Below are 15,371 nucleotides of genomic sequence, written 5' to 3'. Positions count from 1 at the left end.
GTGGGAGACTGTAGGAATGAATGTATTCTATGATCATGAACATTAACGTAGCATTTCTGGAACGCGAAAAGGACAAATGTTAGATCGAGTGGATTTCGCCTAGGGACAGGAGAATTAATAGTAGTCAGTTTACAAACATACATAGCTTTTGGGTGGGGCTGGAAAGCTGTTTAAGAGTTGCCTGCTTTAACCAATCATGTACGCACCTGATGTAGTGAGCATCCATTGTTCTTTCATGACGTGGATGACAGCTTTGACCACTCATCACCTAGTCCACATATCGCATTCAACAAAGTGGGATCAGACCACACGACCCTTTATACATTCATAATCATCTATGATTACCTAAAATGAATAATAGAGAAGAGGTTATTATCCATCATGTCATATACCCTTAAAAGCTAACGTTCAAGAATTAAAACGCGCATTGATCGAGCAACAGAATCCTCGAGATATAGAAGGGATCGGGTATATGATAATTGTCATAAAAGCATGAGAAAGCTATGCTGAAGAGTATGTTTTTAGTCCCTTCCGCCTCTCTCTGGTTTTGTACATTTTCATTGCATAGCGTGAACAAAAACGTGGTGTAACAATTCATTCATACTTTTGCTGAAGTTCTATATTGTCTGTTGCGCAGTCCAAGATAGTTCTGAGGCTACAGTACAAACCTTCTAAAGTCGAGTTAGAAACACAGCAGTATGAACTACAATACATGAATGAAGAATCCGAGGATGAAGAGGCGGAAAAGGATGAAGAACAAGGAGTTACAGCACAAAGAAAAAGGTACGAGAAAGACAGATACCGAATTCAAGTATGAGAAATTTACTGCTGCATGTATATGTGCTATTCTTGGGGTGCAACCACATGGTTCAAAATCCCTTGAAATATAAATAACATTAAAACAGCCCCCATGTTGGTTGATCTAACAAGATATCTAAATGAGGAATGCTTTGTTATCGTCAACCAACATGGCGGCTATGAAGCAGCATGCACGCCAAGAATATAGGAACATGGGCCGTATTTTATCAGGATCCCGGATTGAGAGCCTGAATGTCTGAGTAAAAGTAAATAAAATTGTTGTTTTTTAGATTATCATTTTGGGTTTTTTTATTTTTTATTGTTAATCTCTATGAATGGGTTGCAAGCATTCTAAAGAGACTCAAAAGAGCCGGAACGTCATGGTGGTCATGTTGGTGGCATTTAATACCACAACACGTCCCCAACGACGTGTCGTGCAATCACATAATAATTATACCGTAAAATTGTTTCCATCGTAAAGTCTAGATGCACTTGTTCAATATGTACCTTTAATATTTTCTCCTTACAGCAGGAAGAGGAGAAGGAGAACCCTAAGAAAGGGACGAAGAGAGTGGTCAACGAAAGTACAGCACTACAAAATTCGTGTAACGATCCACGAAGGACGCCAGCTTCCTGGAGTAAACATTTCTCCAATTACGAGAATAACGGTCAAAAACCAGAAACAGCAAACAAGAGAGAAAAACTCTACAAATAATCCTGTCTTCAATCAGGTCAGCGGTAATATCTTATCAATCTCATTATCATAATATAATGGCGGGAAGAAAATGCCTGTCATGCGCATGATCAAATAATTCAAGTTTCTGTGTCCTTGTCTTCTGAGCGCGCGTTCCTCTTGGCCTTGACCAATCCAATAGAGCTTTTAAATTGAGGTGTATTTTGGGGTCCAACCCTACTCGCAAAAGCCACTAAAATAAAGCAAAAACTCTTCTCAGTGATCAAATCCCTACCTGAAGCAATTGAAGCAAAAGTAAAAAAAATCTTTAAAGAACTGCTTTACGTTTTGGACGTGCAAGTTATTTTTCCATACGATTGACGTCACACTAAAAGTTGATTGGGCAATATATCGCAGTAAAAAGTCGATAAAATAATTAAGCCGTTGGAAATAAGCCACTTAAAGTCTTTCGCATTTAATCATTCAGACCTGTAAAAATGCATATTTATTAACTATATTAACCGAAAATCGATTTTTTTTTTGACAGACCTTTACCTTCAACTTCCATACTTCAGAGGCCGAACTGTTTGATAACTTGCTCGTGTTGGAGGTACTTGATTTTACGAGCGGAGTTTTCCGTTTTGCATATTAAAGAATGTGACACCTTGTGTTTATTACCAACTCTTTTTTTTTTTTTTTTTTGTTCTAGGTGTTCGACTCAAAGAACTTTATAGTTTCGAACAGACTTCTGGGATTTTTTGAGGTATCGGTGTTATTTTAGGTCTCTCTTTCCTTCTTTGTTTCATTAATTGATTCATTCATTTTGCAATATCTTTTTCAATATATATTTTTCTTTTTACTTTTTAGAGTGATATTGGTGCAATTTATGAGTTTCCAGGTAATGAACACTACCTTCCCTTCGTAGTAGCTCATTATTATTATCAACTGATCTGTACTAATACAAATTTTATACTGTAGAACACGCGTTTATAAGAAAATGGATCCTGTTGACGGGAACAGGGGAAAAACTAGAAGATGATAGCGAGGTAAACCGTTTTTACTTTCCTTTTTCCATTGAGAGTAACCTATCCCCTCTTCGAGGTACAATTTCTATGGAATTGGAGTCCTTTCGTTGCCCTGTTAAGGGATTAAATACAATGTCCTGCAAAATCCTAGACCAAGGGACAAATTTTGAAAAATATTGTTGGTCCTTTTTTTTCCATTCCCAGTGACCTTGATCGCAACGGTCTCTGCACAGTACCTACATTCAATTTAAGCTAAGAAATGGAAGCAAATCCCAGTTCCAGCTTAAACCTTCAAGTCCTTCCTCTTATTTTTCATTTTCTATAAAGTCGACCATTTCCTTTTGTTTTTTTCATAAATTTTTGTAAAATAATCAATGTGTTATTTCAATATATATTTTTTGATTCACTTGTAGACCAAACAGTCAAGAGAGCGAGGAAGAGACGGAGAAACAGCGGTAAAATAGCATTTCAGTCCCACTTACTTAGCCTAAAACAGAAAGTGACGAAAACTCAAAAGGAGTATTGGATGAATTACACTCATAGTTCAATTTTTTAATTTTTTTTACTCGATTCAAATAGGCAGTTTTCTGAATTTTTCAAACTCAAACTAATTCAACAAAACAAAGATGGCATTTCTTGTTTTATTACCGATAGAGCAGTGCAAAAATTGTGTTTTAGCTTTGTTTTTAAGCCTTCGAAAACGTGAATTCTCCCAACTAGTAAAATAAAAAATGCTTTTCCAAAACGGAGTGGCTATTCTTACGTCACCTTTTCTCGTGAACTCTGTATTCTCTTCAAACCTAATAACGATATTTTGTTTAGACCAGTTAGGCGATTCATGTCAGTGATGTTACGAGCAACTCACTTTCGCGACACTTAGAATTTCTTTCGTGTAGTCTGAGGTCATTGTTACGGCGGGAAATGCCACGCATTATAGAATTTCTGACGACTCCCGTACGAATAACAATCGCGATTGTTATTCGTACGGGAGTCTGTTCAGCGAATATTCACCAACATTTTTCACTTATAATTCACTTATAATTAACATTGTACATGTTTATCTGCATGTCTCGGAGCAGTCACTGTACATGTCACTTGATTGAATTCCCATATTCGCTAAACCGACTCCCGTACGAATAACAATCGCGAATAATTCGTACGGGAGTCGCCATAAATTTTATTGCGTGACATTTCCCGCCGTGACACTGACGTCAGACTACACGATGTCGCGAAAGTGAGTTGCTAGCTACGGAGTAAAGACTCGTCAAACAAGTTTGAATCAAAATTGCATCACTGACATGAATCGCCTAACTGGTCTAAAAAGATATCTTTATTAGGTTGGAAAAGAATACAGAGTTCCTGAAAAAATCGACGAAATTTTTGACTCCCGTACGAATAGCAAGTCGCCGTGCGGGTGACGTACGACGGGCGTACGAATGGGCACTCCGTTTCCAAAAACGCGCGAAATGTTTCAGACATTGGGAAGACGATTCAATGAAACTAGTTTTCAAAACTTATAGATGTTTGGAATACTTATTAGTGAATAATGGCAAAAGTTTAAATAGAATTATTTCGATAGTCGAATAGTTTAATGACTAAAAATCAGGAAAAAACTATGGAAGATCTTAACATCACAAGATGATTCTTCAAGTAAGTATATATCTTGGTTGACTCCGCAGTGTCTTATTAAATGAGTTTATCGTCGTCCGAATTCGATCCCAAAATTTCAAAGCAAGACTAAAGTTATCGTACTCAAAGCTAAGAGTGATGCCTCAATGTACTCTTTGACTTTCTTATGAAGTATTTTAGCATTGATTTTTCTAGCATCTCGATCTTCCATGGCTGGAAAATCCCCTTGCTGAGATTTCGCTAATCTTGTCTTCATCGCCGAGCACATATTTTTGCTTACATATCTGTGAATTGTGTTTTTTTTTTTTTAGATAAAAAAATTTACATATATGTAATGATTCTTACTTACATTTTACACTTTTGAGCGTTTCAGTTCAAATTTCCCCTTATTTTTGCTCGAAAATATTTTTTCGTTGCTTTGTTAAGCTTGGCGGCTTTGCACACGACTTTGTGTTTCAGACATTCGCTTCGAGTTGTAACCAATCAGAGCTCGCTATAATTCATAGTATTACGTCACTGTGTAACAAAAAAGCTTTTAAACCGCAATAAGACTTATATACTTTTTCCAGGGTAAATGGAAATTTCAACCCATTGTTTCTTAACTCTTAGGGATATTTGAAGGTGACAGCAATGGTTTTAGGACCTGGTGACGAGTCTCCAGTAAGTAACGCAACTCTCTTCTTAGATTGCGTGACACGTCTTTTCTCATCTTTGATTCTATTCATTCAAAATATAAAGAAAAAAAAGAAGAAAAAATAATTTAAAAAATTCTGTTCTTTTTGTAGTATGTACCACAGCAAGATAATGAAGAAGAAGAAGACATTGAATCGTGAGGAGAAGTTTTGCAATAGATAGTAACCTGTGACAAGATATTCTTAGATACCATATTGAAGTTTGTATATTTTCATGCTTCTTTAATTCTATTTCGTTCTTTTAGGAATTGTCTTATGCCTGTTGGTCTCGTTAGACAACCAGCTAAATTCTTACTCAAAGTTTATCAAGCTGAAGATCTACCAAGAAGTAAGTTGACCCACCCTAGTAAACATGATGGTAATAATAATGATCGATGATACATGATGATAAGGCAAGCTGGTGATGGGTGCTGCTGCTGATGATGATAATGATGGTGTTGCATGTTGATGATGATGATGATATCTGGATGATAATGATACACGTAATGAATCTAATACTTTCTATGGGTATTTTCAGTGGACACAGGTTTAGGAAGAAGTATTCTACGTTGGTTTTTACCTGGTGGCAACAAAGAGGTGACAAACCTATATTCACATCGCAATATTTCATTCATGATCTGTATTAGTGAATCAAGGGTGGTGTAGCATGCAATAGTTCAGTTACATTTTTACTTCTGCATGTGGTTCCGTGTTGGATTCTTAGAATTTTGGCATGTCAAGAACAGAATTTGCGCTTTTCCCTTGATTTCTCTTTCTCTTCCTGCGCAAAACCTTACTTGACGATAAATTCCAATCTCGTGAGTTTATACCATGCCCAGGGGTTATTCCGGGCTATCGATAGAAAAATCCATGTTTTTTTAAAAATCCCTTTTTTTAATTTTTAATTTTTTTCACTCCTCAGAGTGCAGACGAGAAGGCAAAACTGGTTGACCCGTTCATGGTTTTTGGTTTCTGCGGAAAAAAGGTAAGAAAAACTAGGCGGTGTTAAACATCTTGTCTCAACACACTCTCTTAAGGGTGATGCACAGCCAAGATAAAATTATTATTTCTTTCCACCTAAGGTTTCAACTACGACAAAATTTCGGCAGAATAACCCTACATACAACGAACTGCTTACATTGCCAGTGATGGTAAGTGAATAAATCTAGTGTTTGGACGCAATGTTCACCCATCTCAGACCTCCATAGGGAAGCATGGGTGGCGTATCACTGCTAATGTGCAGCTTCTCAACAATGAGACTCGGGTTCAAGCCCTGGCGGTCTCGGTGCCCGAGTGAGTCGAGTTGCTTGTTGCTTAATTCTCTTTTGTGCTTCGAGGGTTTTTCTTCTGGGTTCTCCGGTTTTTTCTCCCTCCACCGTCTACCCAGGAGCGGTAAACGCATTAGATTAAATTTGGATAAACTTAGAAAAATCAATTTTTTTGGAGTACTTCATTTAGTTGTTGGCTAACGGTAGATTATTTTATTATTTGAAGCTGCCATCGATGTGTGAAAAAATCAAGCTACGCTTCTTTGACTGGTAAACAAAAAAATTGATTTGTTTAGTTATTTTTTTGATCAGTTTGGCTTGTCTTGAATTGAGTTCTTCACGGTTTTAATTTTCTTTAGGGATCGAGGGCGAACACCTGAGACCATCGCTACTTCCTCGCTTTCACTCTCACAAATATCTGGACAAGACAATGGATCAGGTAATCAGTTCTCTTCTCTTCTCTTCTCTTCTCTTCTCTTCTCTTCTCTTCTCTTCCCACTCTCCTTTTCTTTGTTGTCTCTCGTTTTGTCTTGCCTTGTTTCTCATCTCTTTTCCTTTCTCTTTTCCTTTCTCTTCCTCGCTTCTTTCTAACAGTAATACCAAATCCCGATAAATAACTGTGTGTTTTTCCTGCCCTTAGGTTTCTATCCACAATTTGGTCCCTGCTTTGTTAATTTCTATGGCTCTCAGAGGGAATTCTCATTGATTTCCAGTGAGAACGAGGATTTAGACAAAGGAATTGTAAGTAATATTTGATTTTATCTCTGCACTATCTATATATCACCATCATTTGCTGTAGTTTGGTGTCATTGTTTGCCTTGTAGAGTAAAAGCTTTTTTCAATAATAAACTCGTCACCATCTATCACTGACCATCCCAGTCACCCTCTATCACCATCATTTACTATGATTTGCTGTCATTCTTCGTCTTGTAGGGTGAAGATTTTTCGATCATATTCTCGTCCTCATTTGCATCAATCTCTCACCATCATTTACTATAATTTCCCCCATTGTGTGTGTTATAGGGTGAAGGTGCAGCGTATCGTGGTAGAGTATTGGTTGAACTCACTACAGAACAGGCTGATCCTGCATGTGAACCATCGACCAGCAAGTTGCACGATGAAGACAAAATCAAGATCCAGGTAACAAAGACAGCAAAGAAGCACAATATATTACTATTACTACTCAAATGCGCACGCATTCCTCATTCCTCCCCCGCCCATGCAAAATTATTCCAAATTCCTAGCTCGCCAGTAACTTTTCTTTATAATTTCCTTCTGTTTACAGCCTTTCTTGAAACAAGATCACTTCAAGCTATTTGCGTGCTTTAAAGATGCTGCCATGATAAGTAGAACCGATGAAGTGATAGAGTTCGAAGTCAGTATCGGTAAGTCTGTTTTTTTGATGGCCATGAATTGTTGTAAACATAAAAATGCAGAGCTACTTGTGTTTGTATAGCGTAAAATTGGATTAAGGTGACTGCCTACTTTTGGAAATTGATTTAAGCTTTTCTTAAAACTTCGATTTTCCGAATTGAAATTTAATGCTGATTCCAAATCTGGAAAGAAAAATAGGGTGTCCCGAGCTCGTTTTCGAGATAATCAGCATTTAATGGAAGCCTACGCACGAGCTTTTGGAGTAAAAATTGCGCCACCGGAAGTGATTAGAAAAAAAATTAAGATGAATAAGATAATAGTTATTTGCAGACTATATGATTGCACGAACGAAGGCTAGTCAATCCTTCCACAATAATACATGGATATTTTCGACAAAAAGACAGAGAGATAAATTGATTTGTCATATTTTGTAGTTTCGGTGCTCTTAAAAAATCTCATAAAGTCGAACAAAAATCCCTACAAAAATCTATTTTTTCACGTGTTCCTGATTTAAACTTTTCCTAAAATCTTGATATAACCTTGATTTTTAGGAGTTTTTTCGAATGAGCTATCAAAAAATATAGAGTCCCGTGCAAAATTTGAGGGTTTTGCCCTGTTGAAGCTCAAAACGCGTATGGTTCTTCAATAAAATCTTGTAGATTTTTCAGCGGTTTTTGAGCGCGCGCACATCGTGGGCTCAAATCGAACGTTCAAAAGTAGGCAGCCACCTTAAGGTAAATTTCGAATAACCAGAAAATCGAATACTTCAGGTTTCATGTGGTCCAGATGACTACGTATAACGATAGTCCCCTCTTTCCAAACAGCTTCATCCTGTATGGGAGGGACGTGAAAAATACGAAGGACTAAAAGAAATCCCTGGCAATGACTTCAGCTGACTTCCCTCAGTGTCGTGATAGGTTTGGCAATTTTAAGAGGGTTTTAAATTGGTATTGAATGTGCCTCGAAGGGGACTCTGTTTTCTATGGTGGAGTAACGGTCCGTGGGCAAAATCTCAAACATCGAATTCTTATCGTTCCAGGGAATTTTGGTAACACGTTAGATGAGACAGCGGTTTCTTGTAACACTCCCCCGACAAACCCTGTCTATGATGGCTGTCATTATCACTACCTACCATGGAGACACTACAAACCTTGCATCTGTCTAGACTGTCGTTGGGAGAACATAGCCTTTAGGATCGAACCCCTGAACATTATCAACAGATTGTGTGAAAAACTGGTATGTTGTTTATTTTCGTTGATTTTGTTAATATGATGAAAATAAGTAAATGATTATGATAAAAAGTAGAATTAGAATGCTCCACGTTCTTCTTTTTTATAACTACCTTCAGAGTCCTACCAAACCCAGAATTTGAAAGGGCCTCAGTATACGTTGCGTAGGGAAAAAAAAAAGGTGTTAGGTTTTGCAGAAAGAGGAAAACCGGAGAGCCCAGACAAAAACCCTTGAATCAAGAGAGACCAAGAATCAAACCCGTGCCGTGGAGCATGTAGAAATGCAAAGATATTAAACTATTTTTTCAAAATGAATAACAGGAAATCTTGGTGAACCAAGTCAAGGTGAAGTTTGAAAAGATTCTTGAAAATGACGTTTTGGCTGGTGTCGCATTACTGAAGTCATGTTTTCAGGAAATAATAGAGATGTGCAGGTAATTGTATTTTCAGCTCAAAACGTTTTAGTGAAATAAAAATAAACCATTTTTAGCTTGTAGGCAAGGGGTCGTCTTACGCGGCAGCCATGTTGGTTCGAACAATATATTCCACCACGCGTAGCCTTGAATTCAAGTGCCTGAGTATAAATTTTTTGCGGGTTAAACAAAGATTTTAATTTATTCTCATGAGAACAAACATGCACTGCGTGATAAATTAAGGTTCCATGTTTTTCCATTTCAGACCACGTGTCATTATCCAGAGTATCATTTCCTTGTTTTGCATGAGAAGACACATAAATTTACACACAACTGAAACAAAGAATCTTATTTTCAAGAGAGTGACACGTGGTCTGATGAAGGTTCTTCGATTCTAAGACAAAATTTGATCTCTTTTCCAGCGACACCGAGTTCCTAGAAGCCCCTGGAGTCAAAAACAGTCTTGATTATAAAATACAGAAGCTACGGAAAGAAGAGTTTGTAAGTAACTAAACACTGCAATTTATGAATCCTATGTAACTAATTTAACAATCAATTTTATATTTGTTGTTTTGTCTTCCTTTATAGCAATATATCGTTGAAGATGCCAAAAATGAAGAGGAGAAATTGGACTTGGAGGGAGGTCAGGTGAACCTGAACGAAACCATGGAGAAGATGGAAGGAGTTCTACAACGCTTGAAAAACCTGGCAATAGAGGTATGAAAAAGGATACATATTCATAAAGTGTTAATGCACTTATCATTGTTAACCACCAGACCTCTAGAGGTGACTCCTAGGCTTTTCCAGGTTCTTTAGTCTTGTCTCTCAAATCCTGACAATGAGATGAGGATTTTAGGGAAAATATCAAAGTCCCTAACTCCTAACTATGGCGGATTTAGGGGGGGGGGGGGCTCATTGGGTGCAAATGAACCCCCCCCCCCCCCCCCCCCACCGGCTGGTACCTTCGATTTTTATATATATTTTTAAATAAATAAAAGTATGTTACTAACTCATGAGATTTAATATGAAATGTGACTGGTGGATAGGTTATCCTTATCAGGAGCGCCCCTAGGCCAGTGATGTGCCTTATGGGAAAAATGATGATACAAGAGAACATTATTGTTGTGCCGAGATTTGCAAAAATGAACCCCCCCTCTTAAAGTCCTGGATCCGCCACTGCCTAAGCAGCAGTTCTTTATTATTGGATTGGTACATAAATTGATTCTTATTAAGGAAAAATTGAAAAAAATAGCGATACCTTATCTCCGCGAAGGTTATTGGCATATTTGACATATTGTGACATCATGGCCGCCATTTTGGTTTACTTTGACAAAATATATATTTGCTCTTGATGCCTTTTGTCATGTCAACCAACATGGCGGCCACGTCTTTTGTCCATTTGTTCTCATTGGAAGGAATGCATACCAGTAATCATTAAACGAGGGACATAATTTCCGTGCATTCCATTTATTACTAATTCATATTACTATTTTCGACTATATATAATTCATTTGATGTTTTCAGCCTCAGATTAGTATGCCTGACGTCATCATCTGGATGCTTTGTGGTGAGAAAAGAGTAGCCTACCACAGGATACCAATACAAGATGTTTTGTACTCGACTAACGAAGAAGCCTGTGGCAAATATTGTGGAAAAACAGTAGAACTCTTAATGAAGGTATATATTAGATGATTTGTTTTTATTTATTGAATAAATAGCTGCATCGCCATCCGAAGCTGAGGATTTTTATATCAAGGGGACATCTAGGGGACGGGAATAGTTGAGAGAATGTGACGTCATGGCTGCCATGCTGGAAGACATTGACAAAACATTGCCTTCTAAAATCCCCATACAGGCATCCTTCACTTATATTATTACTATTTTGTTTTCAGTATCCTGGGAATCAAGCGACTGGTGATAGGGAGCATCAGCATATCCCGGCTATGGTTCGCGTTGAATTATGGGTAGGCCTTAGAGAACATCAGCATGTATGGAGTACACGTGAAGATCAGGAGGGGAATTCGAAGTTTAAAGTGTACGCAGAGACTGTAAGTATAAGCAATACATCCCAATCATTTATGAGTATGGCAGATATTAGTCACGTGAGGAGTCACGTGACTCTTTATAGTACGCTGATGTAATAATTTGATATTCCGATTGTTTCAGTACGAGAATGAGACAAGAGGAGTCCTGGGGTGGAGTAAGCCAGGAATTGGGCTTCGACCTCATTACTCCAATGCAAGTGGTGACGTAAGTGTTATAAACTCTTTTCAGGATTGTTGCAATTAGTATCATTATTAATAATTAGGTTAGTAGCCCAAATCAAAGGCTTATTTTAGAAATGCATCCATTTAGTTGCTTATGGCTTTTCTGTTATTTATGTTTTCACTTCATCCCCCCCTCTCTCTTGCATATGCGTTACTTAAACGTAATGACATTTAGCTAATTATTCCAACTGCTCCCAAACAATCAACAGATGGAATTACATAAAGACATGTTTGTCGAACCAAAAAGCTGGCGGCTAAGTGGAGAATGGAAACCAATTCTCGAAAAGAGGTGAGTTCCTATTATTTACAATTAGAAGTAAGGATTTTGGTAAAGGGGGGGGGGGGGGGGGGGGATCGAAGCGAGCGGTTTGGCTTGTAACAAGAAGGACGCGCGCTGAGTCATAAGTGACTGTTTTAGGGAACGCCTTTTTTCAATATGGTGAAAAGCTTGGCAAACTCTGAAAAACAGACTGAAAACCAAAATAAATGTGACCCGATTAAATTTTGAAAATTTGTAAAACGAAAAAGACAAATGGCGTCATAAAAGAGCACCATGATTTTGCGTGCGTCTTACTCTTCACCAGTTTTCCGCGCACAACACCAGGAAGGCCAATATTTCACTTGATTCAAATATCGATATTTCTAATTTATTATCTTTGTTTGGTTGGTTAGCGTACTTTATGGTCGTGATTATGGTCTGACAATCTTTACAGAAAAAATCTACGAGAGCCAAAGTAGAAATCTTTTGGGTGGAGGATGGAATACCAAATCGCACTGGACTGAGGCGGTAATGCTTAGAAAACTCAAATCAAAGCTGAGAACCCTTTGTTTCAGGGCCTGGATGGATAAGCATAACAGTCAATGGACTACTTCGACGATGCGGCGACCATCTTGAATCGCAAGGCATTATGGGTCGCCCAGGGGGACAAGCAAAACGAAGATGCTGAAATGATGATCCCACGATATTTGAGAAATTTCCTCAGTTGTGGAACTATTCATTTATTTTAATTCATCTCTTGTCAAATTGTCTTGTCGTTTTGAGCCGTAAATGTCAATCGACGCCATTATTGTAACAAAGCTTCGTATATTTGTCCCTTAGATGATCCATAATGCCTTGTGATTCAAGATGGCAGCCGGATCGTCAAAGTAGTCCATTTACCACAGGCAGTCCAGCACCTATTGTACACTGAATACTATATTATTTTTTGATTGACAGGATGGGGAACCATCAGATAGTCCCGCAGATTTCCCTCGTCCCGAGGGATGGCAATGGATATCTAAAGAATGGACTGTTGATTTAGATCGAGCTGTTGATGAAGAAGGTTGGGAGTACAGCGAGACTGGCGCAAACTTCGTCAAGGCGGTCAAACCACTGCACATGACGCGAAGGCGTCGATGGATTTGTACACGGGAACTTGTTGATCCTGGTGCTGCAAGAAAACAGGTAGACAATTGCAATATATTCTTAGCTTCTTGAGCAGTTTTCGTGGTGGTGGGAAATAGAGAAGCTGGCATGCCGTAGAGCAGAGCATTTTACTTTTTGGTGTTGTGACGACATTTTACAAGGTCGCTATAAATAGACATCATTTCCGGTCTCGTTTGGAATTTTCTACCAGCTGTCGAATGCCAAGTGTATGGATGGATGATATCGCACGGGGGCCTGGGGGCAGTGTTTGCTTTTTAGAAGGCTGGTAATGAGAGTTATGAAATTTATTCAGCTAAATGATAATAAGACGAATAATGTAAAAGCATTTTAAGCATTGAGAAAAGTATTCAGAATCACTGAACTGAAAATGTCATAATGTAATAAGAACCGGTTTATCAAACTGACAATTCTGATTTCTTTAGGAAAAGTTGAGAAAGCTTGCCGAGGAAGGCTGGGAGTACAGTTTGACGTTTGTGAAAAGCAAATTCCACGTGAAACCAAGAGCAAGTGATTTAGTGAGAAGAAAACGCTTGCTTCGAGAACTGGTTCACGAAAAAGATCCCACCCTTAAGAAGGCTGAACTACCCCCAAAACTGATGATAAAAATCAAAACATCAAAATCTGTAAGTAAATCTATGCTAATACTTCTTATGCTTACCGAGCAGGGATCCATGGAGACAGGGGAGCTGGATTTCATAGATTTAGGAAGGAAAGAAATTGTATTAGGGGAGGGGAGGGGAGGGGGAGAGGAATTATTTAGCGGGAAGTGACCCTCCGATAGGTAACTCTGGCTACCCTATGGTAAGTCATTTTTGATCATGGCCAGCTTTGTCGAACATTTGCGAGAGTACATAAATTTGTATGGGGGAGGGGAGATAGAGATGAATTATAGACATCCCTAGTAATTACCCTGGTGATTCTATTTGATGCCTTATTTCGTTAAGAAGAAAACCAAGACAAAAGAGAAAAGCAAAGAATCAGAGAAACTCCTCGACGATGAAGAACGAGAAGGTCACATAACTGTAATACCCCGGATGTTCATCGTATACAATAGTAAGTGACGTCATTTGCTGTGAGGAGCCGCCATGACGAACAGCAACACTAATCCTGACGTTCCATTGGGTGGGATCCCTGTGTAATTAATATGCTCCCTAAAATGATCGATTTCTTGTGGTTTTGGATAAAGATGACATCTTACAGCGAAGGCCAAAGAATGTTGGCAAAAAGATTAGGTTGACTTGTTCACGTAAAAAATACTCTTAGTTCAATTACTTAACATTCTCGTTTCTAAAGTCTGTCGCTATTGGCAGTTAGCAAAGACTATGCAAGTATGGCTTTAAAAGATTGACTTTACGTTAATAAATTCATATAGTAATAAATTTATACTTTCTAGGGGGAACCTCAATTGGTTATTATTACTTAGATAAAGATATCATTTTTTTCTACAGAACCTCACAAGTACCAACTTTGGGTCTACATCTACCAAGCACGTGACCTGCTTGCCTTGGATGACAGTGGAATGAGCGGTACGTATTTCATAGAGCTTTTAAGTTGTGACGTATTTACGGATCCAACTGCTCACAGCTCAAAGGCCTGTGCAAATGAGTCTTCAGTCATAAAACACAGAGGTTTTTTTGTTTTTTTTTTGTTTGTTTATTTGTTGTTGTTGTTGTTTTCTTTTTTTAATTTTCTTTTTCTTTTTTCTTTTTTTAACCTGTCGCAACTTTTGTATCAATCAGCTGGTAGCAATGCTAAAAACAAGTGTCTGAGACAAAAACGGAGTACTCAGACCCCCTTCCCCCAATAAGGGAACCCAGAAGTGACCGTCAGTGTGTTACATCTTTTCACGCAGATCCTTACGTTCGTGTTGCCTTTGGCAACCAAAGTCAGATGACAGAATGGAAGCGTCAGACCACTAGTCCAACGTGGGATGAAACACTGATCTTCTCCCAGGTTGAGATATTCGAAAAAGTAGAAGATGTTGTTGGTAATTCTCCCAAGATCATCATGGAAGTGTTTGACTGGGACCCTGTAAGTCACACAATTTCTTGGCTTCACTTGACCTCATTTCCTGTCTCTTGCAGAATTCTTTCTGGCTGACAGCACCACGAACAGCCTCCTATTCAAGTGCATGAGAATAACTTTATGCAGTTTAAAAAAAGGTTCTCATCTCATGAGAATAAACATGGCTGCCCCTTTTAGCTTGAGTAAAACCCATTGTTTGACCACCATTTGGAACAGAAAAAATGAGATTCAAATGCTTTTTAGGGACTGGTCATTATTTATAAACATACCGTCATCATCTTTCTGATTTTGTACGAAATATTTCGTAGGGCAAGCACGATTTTATTGGTCGCTGTATGATGCAACCGCTGGTCCAAACCAGATCTGGTGCGACGCCTCCTGTCCTGCAGTGGGTTGGTCTTCAGAACGGAAAGAAAAATGCAGGACAAGTGTTGGCTGCCGCTGAACTATTTCTGGTAAGGTTGTCCCCATCGGTTCTCCTATTCCCGACTAGGTGTCATCCCTTAAATGCCATTTCTTTGTTTGACGGTTGCGCATGAGAATACATATAAACATGGATACAACTTAAACAAA

The 15,371-nt window shown here is 38.4% G+C and overlaps 1 protein-coding gene across 2 annotated transcripts in view; it reads left to right on the top strand.

The window, feature by feature from the left end:
* The window catches only part of LOC116291300 (myoferlin), a 43,846-nt gene that overhangs the window by 4,062 nt on the left and 24,413 nt on the right, over positions 1-15,371 (top strand). The window contains exons 5-37 of one of the 2 annotated variants that reach the window (XM_031698466.2): positions 638-783; positions 1,328-1,529; positions 2,019-2,081; positions 2,181-2,234; positions 2,339-2,369; positions 2,450-2,517; positions 2,910-2,951; positions 4,735-4,785; positions 4,911-4,954; positions 5,063-5,145; positions 5,335-5,393; positions 5,719-5,781; positions 5,879-5,947; positions 6,291-6,334; positions 6,424-6,503; positions 6,705-6,805; positions 7,088-7,204; positions 7,350-7,449; positions 8,478-8,674; positions 8,989-9,101; positions 9,503-9,581; positions 9,669-9,797; positions 10,605-10,757; positions 10,973-11,128; positions 11,247-11,330; positions 11,557-11,636; positions 12,020-12,134; positions 12,564-12,791; positions 13,196-13,396; positions 13,721-13,826; positions 14,222-14,299; positions 14,626-14,804; positions 15,107-15,253. In XM_031698466.2, the coding sequence (XP_031554326.2) occupies positions 638-783; positions 1,328-1,529; positions 2,019-2,081; positions 2,181-2,234; positions 2,339-2,369; positions 2,450-2,517; positions 2,910-2,951; positions 4,735-4,785; positions 4,911-4,954; positions 5,063-5,145; positions 5,335-5,393; positions 5,719-5,781; positions 5,879-5,947; positions 6,291-6,334; positions 6,424-6,503; positions 6,705-6,805; positions 7,088-7,204; positions 7,350-7,449; positions 8,478-8,674; positions 8,989-9,101; positions 9,503-9,581; positions 9,669-9,797; positions 10,605-10,757; positions 10,973-11,128; positions 11,247-11,330; positions 11,557-11,636; positions 12,020-12,134; positions 12,564-12,791; positions 13,196-13,396; positions 13,721-13,826; positions 14,222-14,299; positions 14,626-14,804; positions 15,107-15,253 (3,462 nt within the window). Of the gene's footprint in view, positions 1-637; positions 784-1,327; positions 1,530-2,018; positions 2,082-2,180; positions 2,235-2,338; positions 2,370-2,449; positions 2,518-2,909; positions 2,952-4,734; positions 4,786-4,910; positions 4,955-5,062; positions 5,146-5,334; positions 5,394-5,718; positions 5,782-5,878; positions 5,948-6,290; positions 6,335-6,423; positions 6,504-6,704; positions 6,806-7,087; positions 7,205-7,349; positions 7,450-8,477; positions 8,675-8,988; positions 9,102-9,502; positions 9,582-9,668; positions 9,798-10,604; positions 10,758-10,972; positions 11,129-11,246; positions 11,331-11,556; positions 11,637-12,019; positions 12,135-12,563; positions 12,792-13,195; positions 13,397-13,717; positions 13,827-14,221; positions 14,300-14,625; positions 14,805-15,106; positions 15,254-15,371 lie in introns of both variants that reach the window. The other variant, XM_031698465.2, reaches the window with a different exon arrangement.

The sequence above is a fragment of the Actinia tenebrosa genome, unplaced genomic scaffold (assembly GCF_029948245.1).
Source record: "Actinia tenebrosa isolate PJP-AT-01 unplaced genomic scaffold, QUT_ActTen_1.0 PGA_scaffold12__29_contigs__length_12842862, whole genome shotgun sequence".
Classification (NCBI taxonomy): Eukaryota; Metazoa; Cnidaria; class Anthozoa; order Actiniaria; family Actiniidae; genus Actinia; species Actinia tenebrosa.
The sequence above is the reverse complement of the archived record's forward strand: the minus strand, read 5'-3'. Positions and strand labels throughout refer to the sequence as shown.